The sequence below is a fragment of the Stereum hirsutum genome (genome assembly GCF_000264905.1).
Source record: "Stereum hirsutum FP-91666 SS1 unplaced genomic scaffold STEHIscaffold_2, whole genome shotgun sequence".
Taxonomy (NCBI): domain Eukaryota; kingdom Fungi; phylum Basidiomycota; class Agaricomycetes; order Russulales; family Stereaceae; genus Stereum; species Stereum hirsutum.
This window is the reverse complement of record NW_006763132.1, coordinates 1,255,030-1,269,269: the sequence shown is the minus strand read 5'-3', so window position 1 is coordinate 1,269,269 and position 14,240 is coordinate 1,255,030. Positions and strand designations below refer to the sequence as shown.

Below are 14,240 nucleotides of genomic sequence, written 5' to 3'. Positions count from 1 at the left end.
GTGGCGCCCACTCGACTTGTTCAGGTTGACACAGCTGTGGCGTGCTCTCCCACGGTCGAGATAGGAGGCCATCGTGTGGCTCCGCATCCTAACCTCTCAGTCACGACCATCTTGCAGCAGGCACCCAAGGGCCCCTCTCGTCCTTGACCTTTACCTCCCGTCTTGTGACTGACCTTGGTCGAGTGTTGATATTCCTGCGGTCCGGCCACTCGCCTGAGCATCCATCCCGGTCCCAACTTCCCCGCCGTCGATAGATCAAACGCGGTCACGAGCCCTGCTTGTTCTGCTTCTCAACACCTCCTCATGTTCACAAGACCTTCTGTTGCAACAAAAATGGCGTTCCTTAATTCAGGCTATTCTGTTGATATAAAGCTTGAGCGTTCGTCGAACAGCGTACGATGTACGCAAAATGCGCTTTCTACCTATTACCAAGGGTAGTTGGTCGTCGAGCTTGCTGCTCGCGCTTCTTTGGACCAGTTCTGCTACTCGCGCCACCGCGTTCTCCTTCGCCTCAGATCACTCCTTTTCGTCTATTCAAGCGTTGGATGATACGACGTCCGAGTTGAATTTTTCAACCAACAATCGTACTGATGAGGTCGGTTGGGACAAGTATAGCCTTTTCGTGAAGGGCCAGCGTATTCTTCTCTAGTAAGTCTTCCTCATTGTTATCACCTTGTTTGGCCATGCTAAATGGTACGGAAGCTCTGGAGAGTTCCATACATTCCGTCTTCCCGTTCCCTCACTGTGGCCTGACATCCTTCAGAAGATCAAGGCGGCCGGCCTCAACGCGATCAGTGTCTACCTCCACTGGGGCTTGGTAGGCCATCCTCGTCTATGAACAATTGGGTAGATTGACTTACGAATGCTCTCAGACAAATCCAACACCCGGCGTAGTCGACTTTGACTCGTTCCGTGACCTCCAGCCTCTCTACGACGCTGCACGCGAAGCAGGCATATGGATCGTCCTCCGACCAGGTCCGTATATCAATGCTGAGACTACAGCAGGCGGAATTGCCCACTGGGTGACCACCGAGGTTGCGGGCACTCTCCGAACCAATGCAACCGATTATCAGGCGGCCTGGACACCTTATATTCAAGCTGTCATAGACAAAACCATTGCTAACCAGGTTACAGAAGGCGGGCCGGTCATTGGTGAGGCTCGAGCACACCTCTAGCTCTTCATACGGTGTTACTTACGGTGGGCCATATTTCAGCCATTCAGATCGGTGAGCTCATGCAACCCTTGACGTCGAGGAATGGGTCCTCACCATGGATTTGAACAGACAACGAGTATTCCCAGACTGGTTACGGTCTAGCGGAATACTTTCAACAACTCGAAGACGTGTATCTTAATTCATCCATAGTGTACGTCGTTTGTGTCCTCGCGATATACCGCTGGTTCTGAGGCAACACTACACCCTTCAGTGTTCCTTGGACTTATAATGACCCCGGAGAGAAAGACAGCTTTATAAACGGAACTGTATGTCGTCGACTTGTCATATCCTTCCTTTGCTAACATATTCCACATCCGCCAGGGTGCCGTCGATATCTACGGGTACTTCTCTATTCATGTTTCCCTCGAGAGATACCCCTAAGTATCCTCCTCAGCGTTGACGGGTATCCCCAGAATGCGTGCGCTACCCCCTTAACCTGGCGTGCATACACCACGGACTATTATGATCATCATGCAAAGGTCAACCCAAACGAACCGATGTATTTCCCAGAGGTATGCATGTCCACTACCCATCGCCTCTCCGTCTAATCACGTCACGACGTTTGCAGTGGGAAGGCGGTTACAATGGTGCCTGGGTAAGGATTTGATCTCTTGCCATGAGCGTGTCTCTGAGCTTACACTGCTCGCAGGGACCAAATGCCCCCGGATATGATGGTTGTCGATTAATGACAGGGCCGGATTACGAGTCGGTATACTATCGTTCACTGTGGGCAGCAAACGGGAAGATGATAAATTTCTACATGGTTTATGGGTAAGCACCCGCTCTTCGATCCACAGCACTTGCCACTCAGTGCCCATCGTTGCAGCGGTACCTCCTGGGGAGGGCTTCCATTCCCTGGCGTGTACAGTGAGTAAATCCCAACATGCTTCCTGAAATCACGCCAACCCGCTGTTGCGAAACAGCTTCCTATGATTATGGGGCCGCTATAGCAGAAAACCGCGACATCAACACGAAGTACGATGAGCTTAAACTGCAGGCTATTTTCCTGAGGAGCTCTCCTGAGTTCTACAAGACGGACTGGATCGGGAATAGCAGTACCAGTGCGGTAACAGTGTCGAATCCAGATGCCTTCGCTGTCAAGTTGATGAATCCCGACACAAGCTCGAGCTATTGGATAGTGAGACAAAACGATTCAGCGTCTACGTATGCTTGTTTTTCTCGCCGTCATGCTCCTGTACTGATGACCATCCTACAACGTGACAGGGCCATAACTTCGTTTACTATGGACATTCTGACGTCGGTTGGGAATCTGACCATACCCCAAGCTGTCTCGAACATCACTCTAGGAGGTCGTCAGTCCAAAATGATCCTGGGAGACTACAGCTTCGGTGCCAATTCCCGTGTACTGTATTCTACGGCGCAAGTCATGTTCGCAGGTCAGATCGGGTCTCGCGACGTTATTCTACTCTACGGCGACTCCAACCAAGAGCACGAAGCCTCCATATATCTGCAAGGCACTCCAACAATCCAGACAAACTCCTCGTCCATCGCATTTTCCTCGCTGGCTCAAGACGTAAACGCCACGAACATCGCCTTATCCGAAGGGATCGAAGGCCTTGTCACGCTTTGGGATTCCGACCTTCAGCTCGTTCTATACGCCGACTACGTGACGGCGTCTACATTCTGGGCCCCCGTCATCGCCAGCGGCTCAACCGAGGAAGACCCATTTGCGAGATACTGGCAGTTCGGTACGAACACGACTGTTCTCGTCGGTGGACCGCACCTCGTCCGCAACGCCTCTATATCAGACTCGGGCTCTCTAGACATTCGTGGCGACCTGAACTCGAGTGTCACACTCACCGTTATCGCTCCGCCAACCGTCTCCTCGGTAACATGGAATAGCGAACCAGTCGGCATCGATGATAGAGCCTCGGCTGCAGTGACCTCCATTGGTGGGTTCATCGGGAACCTGGAGATGGATAGTGGTAGAACGAAAGAGATAGTCGCGCCGGTGTTGGAGAACTGGAGGTTTGCGGATAGTCTGCCCGAGGTCCTCGACGGGTACGATGATGGCAGTTGGACTGTGGCGAACCGTACGACATCGAATATCCCATATCCAATGAATTATGGCGATGGCAGGATATTGTATCAGTGCGACTACCAGTTGTGAGTCCTATCATCGTGCTTGATCCATTATGCTTGCTGATGTGGACACTGGTTTTTGTTTTCCAGCTGCGAGAACATTGCTATCTGGCGTGGTCATTTCAACTCGACTGGCATGGAAGCATCCATGAACCTGTCACTCAACGGTGGTGAAGGTAATGAGTATCCTGTCTGCATGCGACGAGCCCGAACTAACACCATCTATCATAGCTTTCGCTGCAAGTGTATGGGTGAACGACTGGTTCCTGAAGACATCCTACGGAAAGTAAGACCCCACAATTTCCCTGATTATCCCGAAGTTGACGCCACTCATAGCTCCTCGGACAACAAATTAATCATCGACGAGACAGACGAAGTTTACACATTTTCCAATGGCTCCCTGCGCGCTGGTGAAGACAACGTCGTTACTGTCGTCATTGTGAGTGCATCTATCACAGCTTTGGCCATTTCTAATACAAGCGCGATAGGATAATATGGGAATCAGCGAGTCCAACAGTGTGTCCTCTCACTCTAACCAAAGTTGTCGATTGTGCTAATATTCAATGCTGCGTGCAGATACGAACTACATGTTTAAATCGCCTCGGGGCATCCGTGGCTTCCACCTCAGTGAAGGCGAATTCTCGACATGGAAGGTACAGGGTAAGGTCGGAGGATACAATAAGTAAGCGGACACGGCCGCGTCTTACCCATCTCATAGCATTCGTCTGACTGAACAATTACACTCGTGCCCTTACAAAACAACCCCAGCTTCCCAGATAAACATCGCGGCGTCCTCAACGAAGGTGGCCTCTTTGGCGAACGCCAAGGGTGGCACCTTCCTGACTTCGACACCAGCACCTCTTCCTGGTCCTCCCGCGATCTCTCCTCTGGCTTACCAGATAGCCAAGCTGGTGTTGGTTTCTTCGTCACTACCTTCGATCTGAGCTTGCCAGATGGGTATGACGTCATGCTATCCTTCAATTTCGAGGATGAGGGAGAGCCTCCGTATCGTGCTCTGTTGTTCGTCAACGGCTGGCAGATGGGGAAGAGAGTCGGGAATCTTGGGTGAGTTTGATCATTACATTCATGCTCGTCCTTTAGCAATGACCTGTGATGGCTAATGACTTCGTCATAGACCTCAAACCAAGTTCCCAGTGCACGAGGGCATCCTGGATTACAATGGCACGAAGTAAGCAAAATTCGCTCTTGGACCGCACTGATTACCGAGCTGACGTTGCTACCATTTAGTACCGTCGCTGTTGCACTTTGGGCCATGGAGGCGGTAGCCATCTCTCCTAACCTGAGCGTGACTGTTGATACGGTCTTACAAGGTGGCGTCGGTGGCGTCGTGGCGAATAATCCAGGATGGTCTCCGGAAGGGAGAGTATGAACTTCGGGTAAAGGGACTGGGATACGTTGGATAGTCTGTGGACCCTTGATACCTGTTTGGTGATGGTTGTAGTCGTGTATCTTGAGACACCGGCAGCCCAACGCGAGTACAAAGCGCCTATCTAATACTTAATGGGGAGGCAGTTGTCTCGAGACAAACCACGTGGAGACAAACCACGTGGCGGAAACGTGGCGGTTTATGTCCAAACAAGTAACTGTGGGGCGAACATTGCTGTGCCTCCAGTGTGGCTCCAAGACTCGGGCCTCAAAATAATTTCAATCTCTGTATATATTGCAGATGAAAGACGGGGAGCCAAACATCCCTGAATATTGGGACAAAATCCCTCGGGCATAGGAGTCAAACAGCTTCGAGCACGGGAGCGAAATACATTTCTGCCAACGGTGCACGGGGGCCAAACCATCAAATACCTTCGGGCCAAAGTGCTTAACATTTCGTGGCGCATAAAACAACTGTGCATTTTGAGCACAGGAGCCAAAAGCCTTCGGGCATGGTTTGTGGTAGCGTAAAATTATCACACTCAGACATTTCGTTGTCTATCAAAATATTGTCAAGCAGCCGTGCGGACGCACGGGCACATGCTAGTTTCATAAATACCATGAAAATTACAACAACGATAACCGTCCGGCCTATGGATGCTTATACCTAAAAACACAACAGGAAAGGATACAACCCTGGCTAGACTACACCTCTTCGACATTCTACACCGAGATCAAGTGGGTTTGTGGCGACAAAACAGCTCGTAGGATCAAAATCCTTGCGGCGGCCAATCAGGAAGTCCTGCCAGGGCCGCATTAGAAGATTCACGAACACGACGCTTGGAGGCGAGGTCGCCTGAGTGGCGGTACCCATTCACGACCTCTGACATCTGGAAAGATGCGGCCGCCACAGTATCTTATACCGATCCGATTAGTATGCATGGATGTAAAGAAACGTGGAAAGATGCACCACAGACTCACCGATGTTTGAGGTGGCCTCCTTCGCAAGCTAGGAAGGCAGATAAGTTAAATGACTTGTAACGTATGAAAGGACGGAAACCCACCTCATTCAACCGATCTATCTCCTGCTGTTGCGGATTATAACCATACCCTCCATATCCTCCGCCCATCCCGCCTCCCCCGCCTGCGAACAGCCCCGGCGCGCCGCCCACTGTTCCACCCATGGCTCTAATCCTTCCTTCCACTGCTCTCTTTCTCTCCTCCCATGCATTCTTAAGCGACTCAAACGTACTAAGCGCCTGTTTCCACGAGACAGTATCCCAGGTCTCTAATTCGGATTTATGTGTATTGACGTATTGGCGCGGATGAGGGCCATTGGCAGACGAAGGAGCCCCTCCTCCGTAATAAGACGAGTTGGGACCAGGTGTAGATGAATAGCCGGGTTGGGAAGATGGATTGGAGTTGGAAGGAGAGTAAGGATCGAATTGGGAGAGGTACGAGTTTCCACCGTAAGGCTGGTTCTGCTGCTGCTGGGGCAGTTGTCCGTAAGGCTGCTGACCATACCCATACCCTTGCTGCTGCTGCTGCTGCTGCTGTTGCTGTTGCGGATAACCCGTCCCAAAGCCGTTCATCTGCCCCATCGCCTGCTGTCCGAACTGACTCGAGGGTGCGAAACCCGAACCTGTCTGCGCGTATCCCATCTGTCCAGCTGGGGCCCCACCTCCCCACTGTGAACTACCACCATATTGCTGTGGCGTCTGTGGAGAAAAGGTCGGTTGTGCAGCACCGGGGTATCCTGTCGTATTGATGCCCAAGAAAGTTTGTTGTTGTGGTTGGTATGGGGGTTGAAGCCAATTCGTATAGGGGGTATGTGAGACTGTGGGTGGAGATGGGTTGGAAGAAAGGGCAGGGAAGCGGGAGGTCACGGAGGCGGAATGGTCTATGAAGGGATTGTTTGACTCTGCCATCGAGTACTTAGTTCTAGTGCTAAACGAAGTATGGATTCAGCTCATCGACGGCGCTGTTCGCGCGCAGCGTCTGCAAGCGCCACACAGCTTTCAATCGCGCCGCAGTGACGCATATATTATCGACATTATCAATCATTCGTGGCGCGCCACATTTCTTTATCCTGGGAAGTTGCCCATTATTCTACATAAATGTCCATTGAAAAATCTACGCAATCCTACATTTAGCTGTCCATATACCCTCTCGTATCTTAGGAGCAGCCATCTCATCTTTTCCCGCTGGTACTGTTGCTGCACAGTCCGGGGTACAGTCTCTGGTCCGGGTTTTGAGGTATCCATCCCCCTTCCAGTCCTTTTTGATAGCTCCACTCGTCTGCGTTCTCAGCCTGTGGCAGCTGATTAGAACAAACGAAGCAGGGGCAGAAGCTAATGAGGACGTACCTTCCATGTCCAATACGCCCAACCTTGCACGCTCTCGCCAATCTCGACCTGTACCTCCCAGTACCTGTGCCATAAATACTTCAGTCCCTTCCTTTCCATATGTTACTGAAAATAGTCTTACTTTCGAAGATAGGTTTTGTAACTGCTCGAGAACGTTGTCCAACTGCCCGTGAAGTTGTCACAAGAACCAAAAGCGGGGTTTCCGTCGCCAAAGGTCCCATCCCATCGGCTGCCCACACCTCGGCCGTTAAGCCATTGAGCACAATCAGTGATAGCCGTCGACCATTCGCCCGTGATGGTCCAGATGTTTGAGTCCGCAAAAGACTGGAGGGTCGGGAGGAGTGTACAAGCAAACTGCAAGTAGAGCAGAAGCTAGTCAGTCGAACGGAGAATAGTACGGTGCAAGTACATACAGAGATGTGTTCATCTTGTGTACGAGATAGCTCTGCGTCACTAAAGATCTGGTATTCGTGCTGGGTCAAGGACGAATATTAGTCGTGACATAGAGACATAACAGGGCGCAGGAAACGCACATAGTCCATGATAACTCCCTGCGCGGAAGGGTAAGTTAAGAAGTCCTCCCAGCTCTAAAACCAACCATAAAAAACAAGTGAGCGGCAATCGCCAATGTTGCAGAGATGCTACAGAGCGTACGTCAACTCCCAGAAACGCATCTCCAATCATGACCTTTACACTTGACCCAGTCGCATTCCTTACAACATCATAACCATCCTGCCAGAAGGACGTCACGGCGCTGACCCACTGGCTGCCATCAAAGCCCGCCACCTCGTTCAACAGCTCGATCACATCGACTTGGTGGCCAATCTCGCTGGCGATCGTGTTCAAAACATTCAACGTGCGCGTGATATTGGCTTGATTGAGGCCCCATACGGGCGACGATGTTCGTTGTCCAGAGTTATCGTAGCCGTTTTGTGAACCTGGTGCACCATGCAGGTCAATCATGACTCGGACGCCATTGTTGCGAGCCCAAGAAAGAGCACGGAGAAGATAGGGCCAAGCGCCGGCATTGTAAGGGGCGACGGACTCGTTTGTAGGGACTGACCAATAACCAACTGGCAACCTTCGTACAGCCGAGCATGAGTCCATTGTTCCAACACTGGATTTATGGAAGATACACACCGCACATGTGTCAGCCCAGCTGCAGAGATGTCTTTGAAATCCTGCTCGGTTATCCAGGTATCCCAGTGTGGCTGCAATAGACTCAGTGCTGTGTCCGTGTCGAGTAGCTGGCCCATCGTATACTCATCGACGATGTCACTGTTATTCGTGTTCTCGAAAATACTAGGAGTTATCCAGGGCTAATTTTATGCCTAATTCAATTTGGCAGTGCTATTATTAACACTAGACAAGACGCTTACCTCGAGAACGAACCAGCCGCCTCTTATTCACGAGAATCGCCAGCCCATAAGTTTACACACGAAAGGGACACTCTAATTGAACTTACAGATTGACAGCCCGGATAGGTGTCGATCCATATTGGAACGCTGGTAAAGTTGGAGAAGCACTTGAACTTCCAGTAGATGATCCTGTCTGAGTAGGTGTGCCAGAAGGCGTGGTAGATGTTGCACCAGACGATGTCGAAGCCTGGTTTGATGGAGTGCTCGGAGCTTTCAGTCGTAGTTGGCACTTCTGACTGGCGACACGAGAGCACAAGGACAACAACCATATTCCACAGAGGAGTGAAAGCAGAGGTTGTTCGCAGGGACGCCACATAGAGAAGAGTTGGGAGACAGAAGTAGCCGACAACACACACCCTCTCCAGCAATCCTGCCACGTTCTGGCGCAAGCGCTGCTGATGTCCAGGAGCGCACCACGAGGAAGCGGGACGACGAAGGCTCGCGCGAAAGTGGACGTATCAGCACCACTCAAGACCCGGTTGAGATAGAGGCTGCATACAGAACTTTGTCCTCGAGGGCTCCTCGAGGAAACCTCGGCGAAGTGCGACCCGTGAGCACCCGTGCCCGGATATGTAGTAAGTTCCTTATTCCGGTCATTTCCTTTGGTCCAACTGGAACTTCGGTCGAACTTGCAACGGAGCCCATTCCCGCGAAAGTCTATGCATGAACCCCGTGGGCTCGGATCCACGACATTGGAGCAATAGAACTCTTCCAAAGTTTGGACTCGGAGCAAGATGTTCCAAGGAACATCTACGGAGTTAATCAACCGAAAATATAAGGTGAGATTAATCATGCAACTCTATGTGGCATTATGAAGATCGGCATCGTGATCATACAAGTATAATCAGATAGTTTCTTGAAGACGCGCCGTGAGCGCGTTAACGGATGGTAGTACCTGGTCATAAGCAGTCTGAGCGAATCGAAGTCTCGAGTTGCAGGCTTCAGGCCTTCAGGCCTCTAGTAATAAAGACGTTTGGACGGAACAAAAGCTCCACTTCAGTTATATGGAAGGACCACTCCCTGAATTGGACGCTGTAATGGGAGCAAAGGCATGAGCGTTGGGTCCTCGACTCCTCGGTCATCCGCATGGCGGCCTCGGCCTGGTACTTGAATCAAAGAAGCTCGTAGCGCTCCTGCTACCCGAGAAATCGTGTCCATGAGCGATAGCCTCAGTTTCGACGTTTCTCTCGTTCGACTTCCCGAAAAACCAGGTCATCTGCGATACACTTTCACGCCCGACTTAAAATTTACGAAGGAAGGAAGATACCTGCGCCAGGAAAGGTGTTGGTTCCCAGGCAGAAGCCCACGAGGGCGCAACATCGTAGGTTTTCTATAAGCAGTCTGGATGACGGGCTATGATGGGGCGCTGGGACCTGATTGGAGAATCATGACCTATAAACGTGGCATACTGCTAGATGAGGTTATGAAGAAAAGCGAGCCTATCGTTGAACTAAACGACCCAAGTCCGGCTCTACCAGGAAGCTTGGCTTACATCCAAGAGCTACCTACGCTCGGGCTATAGCTACTGTACTTCACGCGTTACTTCGACTAGGCCTCGAATGCCAACGACTCCTCGTATGGTCTCCAGCCGTTAGTAAGGATTTCGTGGTCGCTTTTCTTTCCCTCTGCCTTCAGGACCTTTGTTTAGTTTTAGGGAAAGACAGACGATGCCCTCACAAGCAGTTGCACGGAATTGAACGCTTGGAGGGCAACGAGCGCCCATGCGGCAAGTCTCGCTGAGGTTACTGCCAGTGTCATCACGACTCAGTTACTGTTTGTCCTGCTCCAAGAGTAAACAAACTTCGGAAGGGGAGCTGCGACCACACTCGGCTGCGATTAGACGCGCACCTTTCATAAAGCAGAAATTCTTTGGTCATTCATTCACCATGATGATGAGATTTCCCGCAGATGGGGAGAACTGGACCGCTTCGGCTGCTGACACTGGCGGGCGGAGGCGCAGCACCAAGGTTCGAACTTGAACAGCCGTGATGGCAGGTAATACATTCCGTAACCAGCAAACGATTCTATAAGAGAAGGGCGGACATCAGGAAAGCTCTCCGTAGCCGACAGCTTCGTATCTTAAGAGAGTATAGAGCGCCAATTTAGGGCATACATGCAATGGTTTACAACGTTGGAGCCCTGCCAGAGCTCGCTCTTTCATTGGCGGAGGGATGAATGTCACGGTGCATCCTTACATATATGCCCTAATAAGACCCATCGTATAAGGCAAGGGGTCCACTTGCGGTCATAGTTTGTAATTTCCGAACGGAAACAGCCATTACTCACCTTTGGAAACGATCTCCTGCCTCCGTTCTGTATCCCTGCTGAAGTTCTGTAACTTTTTCGGATAGCTCACAGCCTCTAGTTGTTCGATAGCGAGAAGGGAAAGAGAACCATACAGATCAACACTTTAGCCCGTAGTGCATCGATAAATGCGAGGTCCGATGAGGTGATGGTAAGTTATGGTACCTGTGCAAGGAGCCAGAGAACAAATGATAGTATAAGTCACATAGAATTCGATGAGTTCATCGTTGCCTACGAAGTCAACATAAAAACTGTGCCACTGAAACTCTCATAACGAATAATTGAGCGAAAAATATAGAAATTTGTATTACTCCAGCTCTGGGCGCGAGTGCTTTCTCGGGAGGATCCTTATGTACCTCCCTCGACCCAGACGAGCAGTCAGAAGGAGTTGATGCAGAAGTGATAGGAATAAAGCGATTCGATTTTCTAGAACTATTCGCTATGAGAGTTTCAGATGTAGCCCAAAAGTGAAATGTACGCACGCGAACCTTATAGTTGGCCAGGTTATAAAAACTGAGCACTCACCGCTATCGCACTGATCACCACAGCTTCCCATGCACGCACCCTCTTCCTCCCCCGCAAGCCATCAAGAACAAGAGGTCCATCCCTTTGTCGGATTCGTTGAGACCACAGTAGACGCATTGCGCATAGTAGCAGCGGCAAGGTTGTGAGCATCACACAGCGCACTCGTGTCAGTCTAATCGTCCGCTAGAAACGGCACGCTACCGCGTGTTCTTCGAAGGCTTAATGAATCTGAAAGAAGGACCTTGGTCAAGTCTGGAGCCGTATTCTGCTATGGTATTGAGGAGAGCGGCGTGAGACGATGGACAGATGGGTTACTCTGGTACGCCATGATCATGAGAGTGCTCTCCTACCGCCCTCAAGCGCAGCTCCATAGGTCACCATCAAGAGTCTTGGGCAACTTTCTGGTACGTCAGTGGTTGCGCTCCAAGATAAGTAGCATCGACGGAAAGTATCTCTTTGCCAGGTTTACCGTGAGGCTATGCCTGCTGAGTCCCACAGAGGTCAAGGGCAAACGCAGATGCCACGCATCGCCTCTAGTACAGCGTCCGACAGACTAGTCCGGGACAGGAGTCGTTCTGAAGGAGGATTGGGAATTCTGAAGCCAAACGGCCTGTATAAAAAAGTTAGTCAAGTGGATAATCATCATGGGGGCATACGCTGACGTCGGGGCGGGTCTAGACTATCAGTCTCCAACTCGAGGGCGTTGATTATCATCTCGTCGCTTACTTCTCAGAGGACGATCTGACCCGAAACCGGCTACCGCGACCTGCCACCAGAGCCGACATTGGGGCAGTCCCGATTACACCTGCGATGGTGCGCACCAGCGACTTCCGCCACCCACCATCAGTCCATACAGCCGCAGATGGTACACAACATATGTGCGTTCGCACGTGTATGTAATACTAAATTCGCCGCTGACGTTCGCAACGCAGAGTCGATACGGAGGAGCTTGAAGCCGATCAAGGCAACTCCTCCACGAGTGCGTCTCGCAGAGAAATGTCCAGTAACGAAGTCTTGAGATCTTCGCCAACACAGCATCAGACCTTCATGCATCGTTGGGCTGTCGCCGTACCAGAAGGCGATATTCCGCTCCAGTCTCCCGCAACGTTCACAATGTCTTTTCCATCGTCTCCTACGTCGCCTCCTACCACCACCACGATCGGAGAAATAGGCTCACCAAGTACATCAATCTTCCATGGCGAGGCCGAAGAGCACGACCTGAGCTCTGCCCCTTTCAACTACCGTCTCGCAAGCAGGGCAAGTGAGCCGTGGGACAAAGATGCATCTGCTGGATCAACGTACTCCTCCACACAGAGCCGTTGATTTTCATGACCCTGTCCTTTTGTCGCCTTATCTCGTCGAGTTTTGTGAGTGACTATCGTATGCTGTTGCTTTGCCGACTTGGACTACAGCGTTGACCTCTTGATCTTCGTTCCTTTTCTGGGTGCAGCTTTTTCACCAATGAGATTCATACACGAATCTGATAAAGCCAATTGTACTTCAGCGTCTAAATACACTCACCTTGTATCCTCCACTGCACATCTCGACTTCTACTTGTGAGATGGCTCGGTTCTGGCCAGACTGGCGCTCAAGAAGTCAAACTTCTGCATCCTCGAGTCAACAGCTACGTGTGAGGGCGGCCAAGTGGCAAGAGTTACCGAAAGGTATGGCGCACGACAGGCACTTGGTTACTATTAGCAAGACCTTGAGGGTGTTACGATTGATGCGCATGGATGGGCTCCAATCACCTATGTGAAGGAAGTCATTAGACCAATCTCGCTCTATGGTTGGATAGAACGTATAGCAAACAATCGTTACGGCCAGCATTGGAGCATATGCTAGTTCGAAGGGGATTTTGGAACCAACACATGGGATTACGGTGGTGACTTATCAGAAGACCACCATTCGAAAACGGGGCATACTTCATTTCGTCATGTTGCCTGGATTGATTGTTCGGGCTTGGTACAGTAGCGTATCGTGGAGAGTCGATACACAAGCAAACGGCAGACGTTGACGAGCTTCACCTTGGCAATATTTGACCTATCAGTATTGCATGGCTCCAGCATGGAAAGAGCGTATTATTCAAGTGTGATTCTCGGAATCCACATAAATGAAGGTGACATTGGCATCGGAGATCAAAGGGAGTCCAAGGATAGTGAGCGTGGCGACTTGGCAAATCAGGTTGATGATAGGAGTCTAGGACAATATGGTCTCCAAGTTGTGGAGAAATCGAGCACAACGTCCTCCAATGGGTCCGAAAAAAACGCTTTGTATCCATTGATAGAATGTAACGGGGGATGGAGTTCGAAGGCGATTTACTCTTCCAGGTATACTGGAAACCAGTCTTGATGCGTATCTGCGACGTGCCAGAAAATGAGTTAGCAACGCCTTTACCCTGAGTATAAATCTAGTAGGCAGGGATACTACTGCAGGCCACAGACATCACCGCGCAGAAGCATGCTTTCTGCCTCTGCCTGGAGGTAGAAAATCAACAAGCGGTATTACTGACGAGGGCACCAAGAACACCGACGAGTTTGGTCTGCCGCTCTTGAAGACCGAAACAGCTGTGACATGCGATAGGAAGGTTGAACGGGAGGCTACATATTGGGAACTTGGAAGTTTATTGTACGCCATATTCCGCTTAAGGTTGAAGTACACCGACCATAGCAGGCTACAGTCCAGAATCGCTCTAGATGGGGATCGACTCCTACCTCTTGCACAGTCACACGCGTTAGGTATATTCACTCACCACATTATAGGAAACAGCTGAATGTTGCCACGATCATCATACCACACACCGTCTCCGACCAGAAAATACACGCTGTTTTGCGAGTGAAGGACGTGGTTTCAAAGGGCGTACCTGAGCCAGAATCATTGCGCAACAGTCCCTAGCTGCGCAGAACAACTAGCAAGCTCTTTGTGCG

The 14,240-nt window shown here is 50.8% G+C and overlaps 4 protein-coding genes across 4 annotated transcripts; 2 read left to right on the top strand and 2 right to left on the bottom strand.

The window, feature by feature from the left end:
- Window positions 1–159: 159 nt before the first annotated feature.
- Window positions 160–4,707, top strand: STEHIDRAFT_165403 (glycoside hydrolase family 35 protein; the record flags this gene model as incomplete). The annotated part of the gene is made up of 21 exons (XM_007299738.1): window positions 160–648; window positions 703–817; window positions 873–1,152; window positions 1,215–1,226; window positions 1,284–1,365; window positions 1,426–1,480; window positions 1,536–1,555; window positions 1,609–1,726; window positions 1,783–1,809; window positions 1,864–1,985; window positions 2,041–2,081; window positions 2,138–2,378; window positions 2,439–3,341; window positions 3,408–3,493; window positions 3,549–3,603; window positions 3,654–3,756; window positions 3,806–3,833; window positions 3,894–3,999; window positions 4,086–4,382; window positions 4,453–4,506; window positions 4,566–4,707. Exons 1-21 carry the CDS (start codon window positions 410–412, stop codon window positions 4,705–4,707), a joined length of 3,126 nt encoding a protein of 1,041 aa, XP_007299800.1. The 5' UTR covers window positions 160–409.
- Window positions 4,708–5,266: 559 nt separating this feature from the next.
- STEHIDRAFT_144434 (uncharacterized protein) lies at window positions 5,267–6,469 on the bottom strand. The gene is made up of 3 exons (XM_007299737.1): window positions 5,768–6,469; window positions 5,685–5,712; window positions 5,267–5,619 (listed from the first exon to the last, which is right to left on the bottom strand). The coding sequence occupies exons 1-3, from the start codon at window positions 6,362–6,364 to the stop codon at window positions 5,474–5,476; spliced, it is 771 nt and encodes a 256-aa protein (XP_007299799.1). The 5' UTR covers window positions 6,365–6,469; the 3' UTR covers window positions 5,267–5,473.
- Window positions 6,470–6,795: 326 nt separating this feature from the next.
- STEHIDRAFT_118165 (glycoside hydrolase) lies at window positions 6,796–8,951 on the bottom strand. Its single transcript, XM_007299736.1, has 9 exons — window positions 8,535–8,951; window positions 8,449–8,470; window positions 8,210–8,388; window positions 7,724–8,150; window positions 7,603–7,656; window positions 7,483–7,542; window positions 7,191–7,423; window positions 7,070–7,133; window positions 6,796–7,014 (listed from the first exon to the last, which is right to left on the bottom strand). The coding sequence occupies exons 1-9, from the start codon at window positions 8,801–8,803 to the stop codon at window positions 6,895–6,897; spliced, it is 1,428 nt and encodes a 475-aa protein (XP_007299798.1). The 5' UTR covers window positions 8,804–8,951; the 3' UTR covers window positions 6,796–6,894.
- A 2,394-nt stretch (window positions 8,952–11,345) lies between these two features.
- Window positions 11,346–12,931, top strand: STEHIDRAFT_136864 (uncharacterized protein; the record flags this gene model as incomplete). Its single annotated transcript, XM_007299735.1, has 7 exons — window positions 11,346–11,458; window positions 11,534–11,635; window positions 11,690–11,720; window positions 11,780–11,938; window positions 11,995–12,194; window positions 12,249–12,683; window positions 12,767–12,931. 6 exons carry the CDS (start codon window positions 11,346–11,348, stop codon window positions 12,637–12,639), a joined length of 996 nt encoding a protein of 331 aa, XP_007299797.1. The 3' UTR covers window positions 12,640–12,683; window positions 12,767–12,931.
- Between the last annotated feature and the right edge of the window lie 1,309 nt (window positions 12,932–14,240).